Source organism: Ambystoma mexicanum, chromosome 2p (genome assembly GCF_040938575.1).
Source record: "Ambystoma mexicanum isolate Mex_15411 chromosome 2p, UKY_AmexF1_1, whole genome shotgun sequence".
NCBI lineage: Eukaryota > Metazoa > Chordata > Amphibia > Caudata > Ambystomatidae > Ambystoma > Ambystoma mexicanum.
Window position 1 is genome coordinate 631,010,986 of NC_090923.1, and position 18,417 is coordinate 631,029,402.

The 18,417-nt window shown below is 45.4% G+C and overlaps 1 protein-coding gene across 2 annotated transcripts in view; it reads right to left on the reverse strand.

Moving 5' to 3' along the window:
* TRAIP (TRAF interacting protein) overlaps positions 1 to 18,417 on the reverse strand; it is a 535,773-nt gene that overhangs the window by 184,242 nt on the left and 333,114 nt on the right. For both annotated transcript variants that reach the window (XM_069644161.1, XM_069644162.1), the window contains exon 9: positions 17,525 to 17,614. In XM_069644161.1, the coding sequence (XP_069500262.1) occupies positions 17,525 to 17,614 (90 nt within the window). The remainder of the gene's footprint in view (positions 1 to 17,524; positions 17,615 to 18,417) is intronic.

Here is an 18,417-nt window from a genome sequence, read left to right on the forward strand (position 1 = left end):
TCCCATGAGGAAGCTGGAATGATCTAATCTGCTGAGGACAAGTGTCACGATCAGGGCAGAGTAGATCCTGGTAAAGGGGTGGATTTTCCAGATTTGAGGAGCAGTGGTGTAGCCAGTATGCCTTTCCAGGGTGGCCTTGCACATTATACACATGGGCCCAATGTAGAGGTTACTGCAACTAAAAGATACTAAGATATATTACCAGGGTGTTCTCTTTAGTATGCCCCGATGGACCAGGCCAAACTTTAGACAACTGTATAATTTTAATTAGTTAAAAAGGATAAATCAACCAAATGCTCAACTTCCAATGCATTAGTACACAGAGTGATGCCCCGCCCATCCTAAAAAAGTGAGATTGATTAATGGACCAAGAGATACAACAATAAATAACTGATACGGGCACCTGTGTTGTGTTGGGATGCATATCAAAGCCTCCCGCCCCCCAAAACGATTTAGGTTAAGGAAAATGTACTAGGGGTATTAGTGTCACGTTGAAGTGTGACTGTAGGGGGGGGCGTGAGAATATTATAGCTCACAATAATGGGAGGGTAGGAGACCCATTTCAGCTGTTCAACAATAAGCACTGAACTGTTGCCATTTTGAGATGAGGCCTAGAAAGGATAGGTCCCAGGATCCGCAATAGTACACCCTGTCATTTCAGCACCAATACACTTTTCCCAACCCCGTTCCCAGCTCAGGCGGCAGAATGGAAGGCCTTTACACTGAATAGATACAGCCGTCCTTTGTCTCATGCTACAGGCCTATGCAACTAGAAAGGAATGTGAACAGCTGAGTGTGAGCAGGGCTGCGCTTGTCTCTGCAGGACGATGCCTGGGGGCCAGGGGTGAGGTCCAAAGCTGACAAAACAGTCTAGATTTAGGGCTATGGTACCCCTATGACACTGGTCACTCTGTTTGAACTACCAGATGCCCAAAATTAGACCTCTTAAATCACTCACATGGTGAGTGATTAGCATGGTCCAGGCAGAGCCCAGGTGAAGGGGGCTGCTGCTGCCAAGGGGGGGGGGGAGCACAGAGCAGGATATTGTGAGTTGTATTGTAAGGTGCACAGGGTGAGGATACATCTAGGCCAGTGCCAGGGAGGGAGGGAGGTATTTATTTATTCATAGTTTTTAGGTGAGGGTGCCTGCGTGTCTTGGATCCAAAGAAGCTCCTCGCATTTCAGAGGACCAATTTAACCTCAAGAGCATCCACTGAGCTCACGTCCAACTACTAGGTGCACATCACGTGAGTTTTCAGTGGGCAGAAAAGTATACACACTTGAGGATCCAATCATTTCCAGGACCTAGAGTGACAGAGCCAAAGACCACATGTAAGGGGCTTGACACAGAGAGATGGTAACCAATCGCTCAACATTTTATAGGGAGCGGGTAGTATGTATATAAGGGGCCGACCAATTAGCTGGGGGAATGTTTACTGTATATTGCTTGCATCATGTGCGATGACAACCTCATTTAAAATGTGGTCTTGCTTTGAACGAACCAGTGCGCTCCATGGCAGTCGGGAGTGAATGCCCCTACTGACATGTTATGTTTTTATGAAAAATAAAACCTGGTTATTTTGCAGAGGTCCACCAAGCCTTTTTTTTAGAGGGTTGTCTTTTACTATCAGGTTGCCTGTGGTCTGCCCTAAAGAATTTGGTGACCCCCGACGTGATCCCCGATTTTCTGCAGAGACAGAGGATTTTTTGCTGCACATCCAAAGGGGGCGCACCCATCTGCAGTGCACAGTCCCCTTGTGCACAACCTAGAGTGGTTTACAGGAGCCGTGTTGCCAGAATTCCGGTCTGTCCTTTGGAGATGGGTGCTGCTCCCGGATTGTGCAGGCATTTGATGGGACCCTGTGATGGAGAAGGTGTTATGCAAAGTTTGTATGCAGTACCCTTTGGGATCACTACACACAACTAGGACTACAGGTGTAAGCAAACCAACCTTTGATATAAGTCTGTACTACACAGTTTTGGTAGCGGAGCTGAGCAGCCAGGCTTATCTCAAGAGGGGAATGTGAGCAATAATGGTGTTACACAGAGGTCTACAATAACAAGTGTTCAAGTAAACTCTTACACTCAAGGTTTCTTTGATAAATACTTATTAATTTATTTATCCGTCAGTTATAAAACATTCATAAGAGGCAATATAATCACACACAAATATACTTCTACTATTTCAGAATACTTTTCGAGAGGAGTAAAAGGCAAAGATTATTAGAACATGAAAGGTTACAATTATTCTAAGACAGTGCATATACTTTGAATTCACCAGAAGAATAAATTCAATTCAATAGGCTAGGCCAAAGTCAATGGGCTGAAGTCTTGGATAGGATAAAGCGGTTCTGGTAAGTAAACTGTAAAGTCTCTGCACAAGTTCTTGGAAGTAGTTTGTAAAAAGAAGAATCATGTTGGGGCACAAGCCGATTAGGCCTGCGAGTTGCAAAAGTTTCAAACACTTTCACCGCGAGAGGCAAGTACTCAGTCTTATTTCACAGTACCTTACAGTGAAGAAAAAGATGCAGCTGATTACTTCTGTTCCTGGCAGTTCCTGCAGATCTTGCTGTTCCTGTGCCTAAGTCGTGGGGACTCCTGCACTGGGACTGGTCAAAAAGGTGGCACTTGGCAAACTTCAATTCCGGTGGCTGTAAGTAACGCACACAAAGGGGTGTCCCTCTCCCTGGTTATAAGGTTTCCTGCAGCACTCTGAAGAAAATGCAACCAGCTCCGAGATAGAGAAGTCGCCCTTGTAGGGGCTTCTCGGTCGAGGTGAGCTTGGTGATTCGGACCTGCAGCAGGGCTTCACAGGGCAAACCAACAGTCCAGGAGTTGCAGCAGCTGTCCCCTTCAAGCTAGTCTTCGGTTCTTTTGTTCCAGTGGTCGACTCTGCCTTCCAAGCCAAGAAACTCGCCTTTTATTCAGTTCTCTCCCATTCATTCCAGCAAGGTGGCGGTCCTTGCCTGACAGTCAGCCAGCCAATCACCACAGAGTGCATTTGGGTCTCATAGGAGACTAAGCACAGGGAGTTTTCCGGCACCTCCCTCACTTCCTGCCCACCCCAGACACTCTGACGGCAGAGGCGGTCTTCACTCCTGAAGCCCGCCAAAGGCGAATAAACAGACCAAACCTGGTTTGGCACGCACAGCAAAATTCTAGAAGGACCTTTCCACAAAGAAATGTGGAAAAAAAAGACCAGGACCTGTTTTTACAGAGGGGGCTCAGACGCCATCTTGAAAAACATGGCTGCCATGATTTAACGCTACCGGTGCTCGCGGTCGGGAAACATCATGGTAGTTTGTTGTAAACCCACTGCCAGCAGCCATTCTGAGAGGGTAACATTTGACTGCTACATGAGTATCTAGACACAGGAGCTACTAAATAACCTCTCCAGCACTCTATTGTAAGATGGGGTGTGCTGGATCTAGGAATCTAAAAGACTAGTAACGTCGATTTCACTTTACTCCCAGAGAAGGTATTTAAACCTTGGGAAAGCCTGAAAAGGGGTGCTGTGTGACACAAATGAAAGGATGATGCCTATGGAGTTGGTCAGACTCCATAATTCAAAAAGAAACCAACACAGAAAACACATTGAATTGGAAAATTCAAAGTCCCAAAGTCTAGCAAAAGAGCTGGAGGGCTCAAAGGTGGAAGGAATTGGCATAATTTTGAGAATTCTCCCTGACAGAAGCTCGGGAGAAAACACAGATGTAAGATGAGCAAGAGTGTTGAGGAGTGTGGAAGGGTTTGGTGACGCGGCAACTGAGGTGTGGAAGAGATGGGTGAGACCACGTGGCAGTTTTGACATTTTTTATTTTTTATAATATGGATTAAAGGAGGATAATGGAGTAAAGGGATCTTTTACAAGTTAGGGAAGAAGACAGCACTGTGTCTTTAAGGGAGAAACGGAAAAGAGGTAGAGACGATGTATATTGAGTGGGCCTGCAATCTCCCCACCAGATATAAGGGGGGCGGTGGAACGAAAGTAAGTCTTTTTTATTGTTGTGTTTTTATATTGTATTGGTGCGGAGGGTTGGTGGTGTAGAATATGTGTTAACTTCTGTGAGGCGAAATTCGCAGCAAGTGATATGAGAAAGTGTGGGAGTGTGTGGTGTGAGCTTTGATTGAGAGAAGGAGCAAGGCAGGAACAGGTAACGGTATAGAGATTGAACAGGCTGGGGAGAGACTAGGTGTTGAAGGGCGGGACAGACAGGGGTGGGGGAACGGGGCGATCGAGGTGCCGCTGGTTAGGACCTCAGATAAAAGTAGCATTTTGTGGTTAAACCAAGGGGACAACGAGGGTGGAGGGGATGCTCAAATGGCACCCACTACCCAGTTACAGTAATTGTGTGCTTCCCGAGCACTGTATAAAGAAAATGTTGAAGTACCACAAGGAGTGGGTAGCCGATAGAAAGGGTGTGCTCTGTTTCGAACCTGGCCCGAGCAAGGAACTAACAACAAGGAGGTTCTGGATCACATGCACATGTTTTTGGCCTCCAAATACAAGGTGACGAAGTTGAAAAATAGAAAAGAAGTGTTAGAGTTGTGGAAGATGGTAGAAGATTTGGAGGAAGCTCCCACAGAACAGGCAAAGACATTAATAGGGCCCCCAACAGTATGCGTCCCCACAGCCCTGTCCAGTGCAGAGACCCTTGGCCCAGTACCACCAGAACTCCAGTCGTCGAGACCCATAACACCACTAAGGTGGCACCCTACAAGGGCAGCATCAGGATATACAAACCCTATGCAGGTCCATCCCCACACTACAGAGCCCACTCAATACTCATTGGCCCAATATCAGAATCTCCCCAATCCAATGGCATCTGTAGCTCTGATATAACAGGAGCATGGTGGCAGGAACGGAAAACTCAGAAAGAGTTAGAGAAAGCATTGAAAAGAACACAAGAGGAGATGGCAAGGTTGAGGATGGACGGAAGGGACAGACAGACGGACGGCACATGGAGGCTGGATGAATGGAGAAGGGGGCATATTGTTTAGGATTGACAATGCCGCCATCAGGGATGTACATATAGAGAAGGAGGATAGTGGGGCAGGAAGGCAGTGAGCTGGAAGTTTGGATTATGGGTTAGTGCGGTCTGAGTAGGGGGGGGTAGGAGAGGAGGAGTGGGACACGATGGATGAAGTGGGAGCTGGGGGAAGCCCTGCCCGGGATATCACCCAGAGTAGAGAGTTTATGGGGACCCAGGCTGAGGAACAGGTTTGGGTACTTTACAGAAGCAAGGGGCAAACTAGCAGAGAAGTGAAGGATAAAGAAGATGACAAGGACGCAGTTCCCTTATTGCATAAGGACCAGAAAGGGCGCAGTATATTCTGGGGCCACACATGGATAAAAATAATTTAATATAAACACTGCTGTCTCTCACTGCGGGAGCGGGGAAGTGGATTTACGCATTTGAAAAACAAACGGTAGGTGTTACTTTGGCAGTGGGCGATTTGGAAAGTTTATTTGCTGCCATATTGGGAGAAGAGGTCGACTATATATGGGTGAAAGCACAGTATCCAGGTGTACGATGGGGGATGATATTCATGACAGGGCCCATTTTAAAATGGTACCAGAGCACAAGTGTGGGCAGCGTTATGCCATGTCTACCCCTATACCCCAGATCTTCAGTCCATTATGCAGCGCACGATGGGGGGATGAGGACTCTGTCCAGCATATCTTACAGACACGAGAGATGTGAAGGGCAGAAACGGGTAAAGCTTGGAATCGGTCCATCACGTTTTTCTATTTTGTGGTTAAGAAGGAGTTTCCCAAGGAAGTACAGAAAGCACTAGACAAGATTGTTGGGATAGAGGTGAAGGGGTGGGTGGAAACAGTCTATAATTATACATCACTTTAAATGGTTAAAAGAAAAAGAGAAGGAAAGGGCCCAACGACTTCAAAATGAGTAAGCAAAACTGGTACAAAAGAAATTAGCAAAGATATCAGTGTAAGGAGCGGTAGTGGCAGCACTGCAAGATGCACAGATAACAGGGTGGTACAGGCAGGCATGAGAATCTTGGTTAAAGCTTAACGGCAAAAGACAGAAGTTTCACTCTCCGCCGGTAAAGGTTGATCAACACGTACCTCCAACATCAAAGGGATCAATTAAAGCTGGGATAAGTGACCTTAGACTTTCGCTGGAGAGAAAATTATTAAGGATAACCTAGTCCCTAGTCCTGACTAGAACAAATGTTGTGTGTCTTATGAACACTATTCCGGCACTTAATGAAATAAAATCTAAAGATCTACTGCTGGTGGTATTCACGGATGAACACTGTCTGGACAAAATCTTACTCCATCTCTCATCAGTGAGCAAGAAAGACATTTTATTAAGGCAATGGGCAAAGTTGTTACCATTAGGCTTTGGGCTATTGGATTACGACTAAGATAGCCGAAACCTCACTTATCGCCCCCAAAATCACTCAAGTGAAGAACTTCAAGGAGTGGGCTGCCCAACATCGGAATACCCCTGATCGCTGTATGAAGAAGATGGGTCCAGATGAAAGATCCATCTCTAGATCCAGTTTCCAGGTGACGCCCCCATCGTCCATCGACTTACCCCCAGGACTACAACCTTAACCTTAAGAAGGACCAGAGAGACCGGCTGCTGACCCGCCACAATTTGGGTGATGATTGGGGTTGGTTGGGGGGGGGGGGATCCTGGCTGGTGGAAATACCAGCTCATAGCGTGGGGATCTTGGGGGAGCTGAGCAGATACAGGTCTTGAGCAGTCAAGTGAGAATGTGCAGCTGGAACACACGGGGCTTCCTTCACTTGTTCAGAGAGGGTATCCAAACCTCCAGGAGCTGGATATAGTGTGTCTTCAGGAGACGTGGCTGAGGTCCCACCACTCTTGGAGGGATTTTCTATAACATTTAATCAGGCAGAAAAAGGCCTCATTGGGAGACCAACGGCCAGTCTTCTTATAGCCCTCCATGTAGAAAGAAACTATGCGATCTCAGAATTTCAACTTCCCCCTTGATCTAGACAATAATAATACGGACAGGACTGCCTTCAGTTGGAAGTATCAAGAACGTCTTGGTGGTAAATCCGTATTGTAAAATGGCATCTAAGTGGGGCGATAGGTTAACAGGCATAGTGTTCAAACTTATCGATGAAGCCAGAGCCAACTATGCAAATTTAGAGGTCCTAGAGTGCAGAGACTTGAATATCCACTGCTTTGATAGTGCCTTAAAATTCACTGAAGACATGCCTCATTTGGCCCTTCAGCAAGTGGTGAGGGTTATATTGGAGGAGAGAACTGGCAGAAAGGAACATACATCTGGTGAACTGCCACATTACAGGAGACTGCCCCCCCCCCAACCCCAAGGCCAACATGGAAGAGGGGCTTGGAAGCAAAAGTCCTAGACTATGCGTTTGCCTCAGAATCACTATTTTTCGACATATCAAACTTGGTGGTCTGGGTATTTGTTAAGAGCGACCAGAACATCGTATTTATAACAGTGTCTAAATGGCCAGCAAAGTACTGTAAGCAGCAAAGTGACAACCGGGAAATCGAACCAGGAGGAAACAGGCTGCGGTCCAGATTGCTTCTATCCCCCGCTCCTATCAATCTCAATACCAGCCAAGTTCTATCCCAAGAATCATTTAAAAGCTTAAGCTACTACGATCTTATCAAATAAAGCTGGATTTAGCATATGTCATAAATATGACCAAGAAGTCGCTAAAAGGAAAAAGGCCTCGACTAAGGAAATAAGATCAAACTCTGCAAGTCAAACGGTGGAGGTCAGGGAACGCGCAAGATGGCTTAAACAAGCTTTTAAGAGCTGGCTTAAGTCGTATAAACATCTGATGTTGCAACGGGAGGCGTAATGAATGTTACACCACATATCCTCGAAAAATACAGCCGAGATGTGGAGATTTATAAACCACCTCCTGGTCCCCCAAGACGCTCTGCTGCTTAATCCGATACCAGCCGAAAAATGGAAGAACCATTTTGAGCAAGTATTTGCCGGCCCCGAAGAGAGCCAGTCACAAGCTAATCCGGGCCCAGAGGGAAATCTGTGATCAGATTTTGATTGCCAGTAATTCAAGAGCAGCAGGCACGGGTGGAGGGTCGAATTTGCATCTGAAAGAAGACCAGAAACAGTGGCCAGTTAAAATGAGGCTCTGGGTCGAACAAATTAAAAAAGGACAAAATAATCCTGCCCTCTTGGACATGCTCAACCATTGTGCCGATATACAAAAAGGGCGATAGGGCGCTTCCAGCTAACTACAGGCCCAGCGCCCTTTTAGACGTTCGTGGCAAAATCTTTGTGTCATTGCGTCTCAAGGCCCTTTCCAACTGGGCCACAAACCCATCATTATGACCCTTGGCAAACAGGATTTTCTAGGACACCCTAGAAAAGTATGTGGAGCTGAATGTGCTTACAATCAATGCCAGAAAATCAAGGATGCTTACCTTCGGTCAAAAGAAGAAGAAAGGTGGTGCCACAAAAGCATGGTTATCAAAGGTGAAAAAATCCTAGAAGTTTCAGCACTCACCGACTTGGGGCTCTGCCTAAATGACAGTGCTGCTGATATCCAAAGGGAACTATCCTTGCGGAGCAAGACAAAAATTTAGCCGCTCAAGCCAGTATCATTCTGAATAAATAGTGCACATTTTCCTTGACACAGTGATCGATTTTTTCGCCTAAAGGTGGCTCCGATCTTGACTTAAGTGGCAGAAACTTCCTTTTCACACTCTGCATTAGTGTGGGGAAAACTTGAAGGCTTATTTTGGAGAAAGGTACTACGGTTGCCGAACTGTGTGCTAATTCAGGTCATTAGGGTGGAATTGGGGTTGACATCCCTGTATTCCATTATGGTTTGGAAAACCCTTTCAGTGTATAGGAAATGCTGTGCTAAGGGAACGGAAGGAGGCCTTGCAGCAATTGGTTTGACTATGGCAGGGCCCTCCGATGCCCTATTGACCACTTAGAGTTACCTCTTCAATGACATTCTAGATGACCTGGGGGAAACAGTGGAGTCGTTATGGTTAGACCCAGCCCGTGTAAAATGGAAGCTGTACGACCTTGATTGGATCCAAACGTTGGAGACCAGAGCCAAGTCAAAGATCTACAGCGACAATTTCAAGGATGTTAGAGCAAGGGGTTCATTGCTGCCTTACATTTCAAAATGTCCTTGTAAATATAAGCATGTAGGACTTTCGGTGTCGGCTGTGTGACTGATCGAGGAACATTCCATCTTACCATAACCTGCCCTGGTTCTAATGATCTCCGGTCATAATGGCTGGCTAAGCACCTCTGCAAATGTACAACTATTTCAACTGAGGATTGGTGAGGGAAGGCTGATGTGGAGCACACAAATTATTTACTTTAGCTTTACTGGCCTTCTTGATAGAACTTTTTGAACTAATGGTGGTCAAGTAAACCAAAGTTGAGCTGTACATTGAAGTTGAAGGTGCCCCTAATTAAACTGTGGCCTTGAAGTGTAAGACATCTGATACAACCTCTTGACATTGAGTATGAGTTCACTTAATTTGGTTTACCTAGGAAGAGAAACGGAGATCATGAATCAGTATTTAAGTTTTTTACAAATTTAATTTTTCTGTTTTTAAATTACATTGTTTTCTTTTTACTCTGTTTTCTTGTAGCTAAGGTTTAAGTTTGGAACCAAATGCTAAATAAAAAAAAAGATTTTAAAAAGAAGACCGAAGTTTTAATCATCGGTTCCGCCGGGGCATCAGATAGCAGGTCCTCAGATTTTTGGCCAATGTCACTCGGCCCGTGGCGGTCCCTGCAGATGCGGTCAGAAATCTGGGTGTAAAAATATCTTCGTCTATAGCGATGGAGAGACAGATTAACACTGTCTGTGGGCTATGCTTCCTTAAACTGAAGCAGCTCAAGAAAGTCCTTCCTTTTATTCCCGAGGACCTTCATGCTCAGGGGGTTGCAGCTTGCCTTTATGGGAGCATTGATTATTGCAATGCCATTTATCTTTCCCAGTCTGCATACCCAATTCACAGTCTACAGGTCTTGCAAAATATGGCTATTCGCCTGGTTAAGAGCATTCCTTATGGTCATGTCACGGCAGCTTGCCAATCCCTGTATTGGCTACCTGTTTCAGCACAAGTCAAATTAAAAACCATGTGTATTATCCACCGGGCCTTGAATGGGAAGGGTTGCCTGGCTATCCAGGACAAACTACAACCCTACTGCCAGGGGCGTTTGCTTAGATCTACAGGCGTAGTGCCACTGAAGATACCTAGCTATCGTAAAGAACGAGTGGGAGGTAGAGCTTTTTACACTGCTGGCCCAAAACTCTGGTACAACCCCCGGCACCACTAGGGCGCACTGAAGATTTCGAGCTGTTTACAGGCAGACTAAATCCCATTTATTTGCTGGACGTCTCTCTCCTAGTATCTGTGCTGCGCCAAGATGCCTTCAATGATAGTGCGCATTATAAATACTGGATTGATTGATGGACAGGAGGATACAAATGGAATGGTGGGTTTAAGCCACAATATCAAAGGTGGCCCCAGGGAGCGAGGGGTACCCACAGAGGAGAGAGGGATTTCAAGGGTAGAGGGGCAATAGGAGTATTTGTAGGAATGTGGCCAGGGGAGGGAAATATTGGGCAGTTTTGAACATGTGGGAAGATGGGAGATTTTTTGAGAGTGCAGAAGCAGGTTTGGAGGTGGGTATAATCAGATCCCAATGCTACTGTCACACATTATCAAGGGGCTAGTGTGTCTTTCCAGTGACAAACACCAACCCAGATTAGAACAGCCCACAGAGAGATCTTGCATGCCCAGTCCTGTCAGTCACTGCCGACCCAGAAGAGGAACCCTGGATGGGCACGGAGATAGGCAACAGACCTTTAATTTTCATGGTAGATACAGGTGTCACCAAATCATGCATTAAGGAGGGGCATTTTCATCCATCAGGTGAGATTATGGACACACAGGGCCTCACTGGAGCAGTGAAATCAGTTGATTTTACTGAATAGTTGGTCATCAAAGTAGGTGGCAAGACAGTGCAGGCCCCCTTGTTTTCAGAAACATCTCCTGTCATATTTTTAGGACAAGACGTTCAACCCCGGGAATCTTTATAGGACAAGACGTTCAACCCCGGGAATGCGTCACATAAGACCTATGCCCAATCATTCATGCCTAAGGGAGTGAGCTGGCTGCCCGAGGGATTCCAGTACATCCAGATTTGTTGATCTACCATGTCACAGTGTAAAATGCAATCCCTTGTGTGGAAAAGGAGTATTGGAGAATACCCCAAGACTTTATATTCAGGCCTGCTCTGCCCCAAGTACACATTACAGGGAGAATTCTCATCTTGAGCATTGAAGAGTGGCAGTGTCAAAAATGAGGATTGTCTTGATAGGGGGGGCAGTAAGGGTAGGCATTGGCACACTGTGCTATGCACAGATCAGACTAAGCCACTGAAGAAATTGACTGATTTTTACCTGTTTGAAGACAAAGACGATGATGGAGAAATAGCGTTAGCTCTATTTGTCCCCTGTGAGATTATGAGAGTGTATTGCCATGTCCCAGGTTTGTGGCAGGACATGTTCCAATCGTTCTATCTGGCACAGGTCCCCGAAATGTTGTGGATGACCAACCACCATGACGTAGGGCTCTTGCGGACCGTGGCTCCAATACAAATTACCCTAAAGTCGGGGCTGTGCTGCCCCGAGTAAAGCAGTATCATTATACAAGAAAGCTTAAGAGGGAATAAATGACACCATCAATGCACTTCGGTACCCTCCAACTCTCCCTGCAACATGGCCATATGCCCTATCAAGAAAGCAAAAGGATCCTGTTGAAGAATGATTCAGGACTTGTGCCCTCTGAATGACATAGTACAAGCAGAGTTTCCGGTAGTTCACAACCCTGCGACAATACTATGCAATATATCCAGAACTGCAACCCATTTCAGTGCCATTGACCTGAAAAAACACATTCTTCTCAGTTCCATCGCACCCTGACTCCCAATACCTCACATCATTCATACATGGTGGGAGGAGGTTCCAACATACATGATTGCCCCAGTACTGCGAGTCTCCTAGCATTTTTAACAGGGTGCTACATGCAGACTTGGGGAACATACATGTGTCCAACAACATTGTGCCCAATTTGTTGGTGCGTAGCACCGACAAACAGCAATGTAGAGCCGATTCTATCACCTTATTGCAACTGCTAGCTAATCCAGGGTACAAAGTAGACAGAGTGAAGCACCAGTATTGTATGGTCATTTCTAGTGTTGTGTAATTACTGCCGGGCATACATTTCCAACTATAAAACGTATAAATGACCATTGTTTTTTTTTAATCAACTTTATTTTCATTTTTACTTAAGACAATAATTGGCCTTTAGTTACAGCATGTGTTGTAAACATTATAACCCATATGAACCCTTTATTCAACATACTTGAACTTTTGTCATTAAAACAAGTATTGTCTTCAAACTTTTCCCCCAACCCCTCCCACCCTCACCCACCCTTCCCGCCCCCTTTCCTTATTATTATTATTATTATTCAAACCAATCTAAACCATGGTTCTAACCAGAGCAGTTTCATGAGCCCACTCCTCCTCCATGTCTTCTGCTGTCTTTATCTAATATGGATGTTTCTTAGAATCCTGAGTTTAAAGAATTGAGCCTCCCTCTCCCCCACATAGTCCTAAAGTGGATCCCACATGGCCAAGAATTTCAAGTACGTCCCCGATTTTGTGGCGCAGATGTTCTCCATTGCCATAACTCCCCACACTTCACCCACCACCATGGGGCTGTAGGGCCTTCCACTGTCTTCCATCGTTGGGCCACTGTCATCCTTGCTGCAGCCAGTAGGTGGGTAATGAGGGCCGCTCTGTTCCCTGAGGCTGCATATATCCCTTCTGTCACTGCCCCCGACAGGATGACTTTCAGGGACCATGGTAGGTCTGCGCCCGTTATGTCTCTAATTAGGCTCAGTATTTCTTTCCAGTACACTTTTATCCTTGGGCATGACCACCACACGTGGAACAAGTCACCTCTTTCTCCACACGGACGCCAACATTCTGGGGGATACGTGGGATTCATTTTATGTATTCTACTTGGGGGCAAATACCAGCGATAACATAATTTGTATGCAGATTCTTTAATTGCAGTGGATTTGGATAGTTTGTGAGCCCTCCTCCAGATTTGACTCCATTCTTCCTGTGTGATCTCCTCCCCTATGTCCCGCTCCCAGTCCTTCATATATTGGAGGGTATCATCTATTTGCACTTTGTCTAGTAGCTTGTACAGTCTGGTAATCCCTCTTTCATGTGTCCCCTCCCGTATTGTGAGTTCTAGGCCTACTGGGGGTCGTAACCCAGCCCTTTTTACCTCTGGGTGTGAATGTTTGCTTTGAGCGAGTTCTTTATGGATCTAGTGATACGGATCCCTAAATATTCCAGGGACTGCTTTTCCCACTGTAGGGGATACCGTTCCTTCAGATGTGCTATGTCTCCGCTTCCTTCGGTTATGTTCAGTGCTTTGGATTTTGAATAGTTTATTGTGAACCCTGATGTCTTTTCGAACTTCTGCAGTTCTTTAATTATTCTGCGTAACGTGTGCTTTGAGTCTGCCATGTAAAGCATGATATCATCTGCATATAGGGGTATCTTATTTTGGATCTCCCCAGTTTGCACCCCTCTAATTCCCGGGTCTTCCCTAATTCTGTAGGCAAATGGCTCCATTGCCATGGCGAATATGAGAGGGGAGAGAGGGCACCCTTGCCGAGTACCTCTCCGGATATGGATTCTTTCTGAGGAGTAGCCGTTCACCATTAGATGCGTAGATGGATGCTGGTAATTTGTCAAAACCATCTTGGTGAAGGTCGTCCCACAGCCAAAACCCTCTAGTACCAGTTTTAAGTACTCCCAGTCTATGCTGTGGAATGCCTGTGTGGCGTCAAGCGCAGCAATAGCAAATTTCTGGACCCCCCTGATCCCCCAATGTATGATGTCAATTACGCACCTGACGTTATCCTGAGTGTCTCTCCCCCGTACGAAGCCTGACTGGTCTGCGTGTATTATCTCTGGCAATACTGTCGCCAACCGATTCGCCAGTATTTCTGCATACAGTTTTGCGTCAGTATTGAGGAGAGCTATGGGCGGTAACTGGAGCATTCTACCGTGTCTTTCCCGGGCTTTAGGGGTAAAATCGTGACCGGGTGTCCCATATCCTTGGAAACTGCTCCCCTATCCCTGATTAGGTTGAAAAGGCGAGTAAGTGGGGTTGCCAGATGCGTCTGGAACATTTTGTAGAACCCATTTCCTAAGCCACCTGGGCCAGGTGCCTTTCCCCTAGGTAGCGCTGCTATCGCATCACCCACTTCCTGTATAGTGAAAGGGGCCCCCAATTTTTCTTTTTGCTGTTCAGATATCTGTGGCAGTTTTATGGCCGACAAATAAGACACTTGTTCTGCTGCATTCAGGTTCTCGCTAGTCAGCAGTTTTTTGTGAAAGTGGACCATCGTTTCTATAAATGACCATTGTTACAGGAACTGAAAGATGCCCAGAAAACAAAGCCCAATCACATGGATGCAGAACATGCTTATTAGTTTCCAAGAGTTGAAAGATGCGAGTGCCACGGCCCCTGTCCTAGCCACGCCCGACTACAAACAAGAATTCTACCTCTTTTCACATTCCGATGGGCACATGATGACAGCTGTACTGACACAAAAGTGCACAATGGGCCATAAACCCAGGCATATTATAGTGGCATGGTAGATTCTGTAATTCAGGGACAATTCCCATTTGAGAAAGCACTCCATGTCCAAGCATTTGCCATAGAGAAGTCAGCTACGATTCCGATTGGGCGTTCAGTGAAGCTTTACGTAGAGCAACAGTATTTTCCATTCTAGAGAGATCAAAATACACCTTGACTACACAGCGGGCATCCGCCTATGAGAAAATATTGTCCAGCCCCAACATCCACATAGTGCGTTGCAAAACTGAATCCATACACATTTCTGACAGATTGTTACTGACGATGTACATGACCGCACCAATTATGAGGGGCCAGATGACGACACACCAAAAGTGTGAGATTATGCCCTTGACGATTGGGAAGTGTTCTTCGTTGATGTGCCAGCAACTATTGACCAGGAGACACACAGGAGTAGCAGTGGTCCGCTTAGAGGATGGAGAATAAGACTTTAGTGCTAAAAAGGTTACCCATGCATTATTTGTCCCAAGTAGTCACAACGTATTACCTTTATTGAAGCATTGGCAGCATCACAGGGATGCTGAGTGACTATCTATTCAGACTCTGCTTACGTCACCATGACTGTGCATTCTGGGTTATCCAAGTGGAAAAGGAGGGGATTTAGAAGAGCAGATGGGTCCCATGTACAACATGCAGCCTTGCTGAACAGGTTAATTCATGCCTTATTGAGGCCCACTCTAGTAGCAGTGGTGAAATGCAGCGCTCACACCAATAATACAGACTACATTTCTCTCAGAAATGCTGCAGCAGACAGCAGCTAAGTACGCAGCATATTCCCCAATTCCAGAAATTGCTGAATACGCCAAATTTAAAAATATGCAATTACAACTGCCAGCCCTTTACAAACCCCGGCCAATAAGTGACAAATTACAGGGCAGCGCTCTACAAGAGGAAAAAGTGCTGTGGCTAAAAAAAGAGGATGTGTCCAGTCTCCGACAGACCTGATGTGGAGAAGGGGGCTACAGGTAAAGTGATTCCCTATTGAGTTGGTGATGAGCACGTTTTTATGTGTCAAAGCAGCACATTGCTGCTGACCTATAGGAGGACTGCTACGTGCTGAACATGCAGTAACTAAAAAATGTTTTGTTCCTAACTGCACTGTCAGACCTACAACACTGGGTAAACACTGCAGACATTACGAGTCATTTTGTCTCGCCCTATTGTGCATTTCAGTGAGCTTCATATCGACGACGCCGACACAGGAGAACGGTGCAACACATTTAGATATTGAATAGTGGTTGTGCGCCTCTTCTCCCGTTGGATTGAGGCTGGACCATGTGCACACCCAGAAGCCAAATCGGAGGACCCATTTATTGTACGAACAGCGTTTCCTTGATGGGGAATGTGTGAAGTATTAAGGTCAGACAATGGCATACACTTCTTCAATCAGCTCTTTAAACAAGTGCAGCTCTATTAGGAAAAAAGCATAATCTGTGTTCTATTTACCAACCTCAGACAACAGTGTGTTCAAACAGATGAACAGCCTCTTAAAGGCCCAGCTTTCGAAGTTGTTACCCTCAAGAAGAATTGGGTCTATGATTTGCCCTTGGCCCTTGGCCCTTTTTTGCATGTGGACGCAACCCTGTAAGGATCACCATTTGTCCCAGCACAAAGTAGTGACAGAAAGGCGTATGCATATGCCAGTATCTCCGGATCGGAGTGCTTCTGATGCTCACAGGTCTGCGTACATCTTGGGGGATGAGTTCAAACAATGTTTGACGGTTTTGATGCACCCAACCAAACTTATTTCTCAACAGATCGCACCATGGCGAACAGAATACGACACCAGCGCTGCAGCCAATTATGTGAGCTCACTGCAAATGGAGCAGTGTATACAACCATGAATGGACAGTTATACCTCAGCTCACTCCACCTGTGGACGAAGTTGCGGATGTATTTGTGGTCTCCAGAGGCCAACTGGTGCTTCAGAACAATTACATCGTGTAAAGGTGAACTTGATATTGTTTAAAGCGTTAAAACAGCTTTGCGTTAAGGGCCAACACATCACAGGACACGAAGATAAAAATCTACTGACTAAAACCCTCTCAAACTATGACTAAATATCTACTTTTTCTTAGATGTAAACACTCTAACCCCATAGATTTGCTGTCAAAAGCTTTAATGCCTCCAGCCCATGTTTCTATCCCATCCCAAGTTCACCAAATATGCCCACTTTTCCCCATCTATCAGTCTTCTCTGAATGGTTGTCTATTCTTCAGCAGGGTTCGAAATAGAGGGGAGCTGGGAACTATTTGGCTCATGCTTGTAGCTTAGAAGAGTCTAGTTAGCTTCATACCAGGTGTCACTCTTGGTACCTCAGGCCAACTGATGACGAATAAACACTCCTATATGAATGTAACAGTTTATTTGAGACAAACATAAGGACACATTTATAGGACATTTAAAGTATGATGGGTCATAAATAGGGAAAAAAACGAGCATCTGATGTGGAAGTTAGATTTACTGAACGTTATGCACTAGCTCCTGGTTCTCCAGTGATAGCTCCTGGTCACAGGTTAATGCTGGATAACTAGGAGATGGTTTTAGCTCCTGTTCATGCAATCTCCATTTTGGTCCCTGCTTCAGTCAAGTGTGTTTTAAGGTTCCAATGTTATCTTCATCATATATTTATTCTCAAGTAACTGTCCATTTCTGCTGTTCCTGATGAAGATAATTACAGCTACCATGTATGTTTTTCAAGTTACACATTCTTATTCCTTTATTTAAAATGTCTCCAATACATTTTCCATTCCAACTAAAAAGTATGCCAACACACAAAATTGAACACTCACCAGGATTTCTTTGTCTGCACCACGCAGCTCCTTCTGGGAGTTCCGCAACTCTTCCTTTGTCTTATCCAACTCTGAGAGAGCTTTCTGTAGCTAAAGAAAAAAAAATGGTCACTTAATTTTATGATAGAAAAACAACTCTGCGTTTCTTAAGAGGCTCCAAGTAACTCAAAGCAGCTAACCCAAATGTGGCAAGTTGGTCTGTTCTTGTGTTCGTAACAAAGGGCCTAGCTTTGATTACACTTCCAATTTTTCCTACTGGGCAAACAAGAGAGACTAAAAATAAATTGCATTTATGTCTTGGGATCGTTCAAATGCAGAGCTATCAGAGATCACAAATAGCCCTTCACTTTGAGAAGGCCCTACTACTACATACAAAGAAGAAAAATGTACCTAACTACAAGAATGAGGTCTGTGTGAGCTGTCATCCGGAGGAACATCTCCGAACACTTGTTGCAGACATTTGACATCAAAGGTATCTGCAGCCTTAATGCCTCATGTGTGTCAGGGCAAAAATGGTTCCAGAACATAAGTGCCGTTGTTTCCATTTAGAAAAGGACTAGGAAGATGTGGCCATTTCAAGCAAGACTTGAAAGACTGCCACACATGCAACTACAGAAGACATAACAAAAAAAGATAGGCACTGCCAACGTAAGTGGGAACCTTCCCCATTCTGTATTGGCCTCAAGTGATTGCACAGCATGTAAAACTAAAGGGAACTCTGCAAACCTCCACAAAAGCCCACTCCTAAGATCCACCCCAACACCTGCCAGTTCTGTCTTACTTTCGCCACACTAAAGGGGACAAATAGTTCCAACTAGGACAGCAACAAACGGATGGAGGAAGGACTGAATGCCAGAAAGGGGATGAAGGATTAAGAATGTGTTTGTAATTAT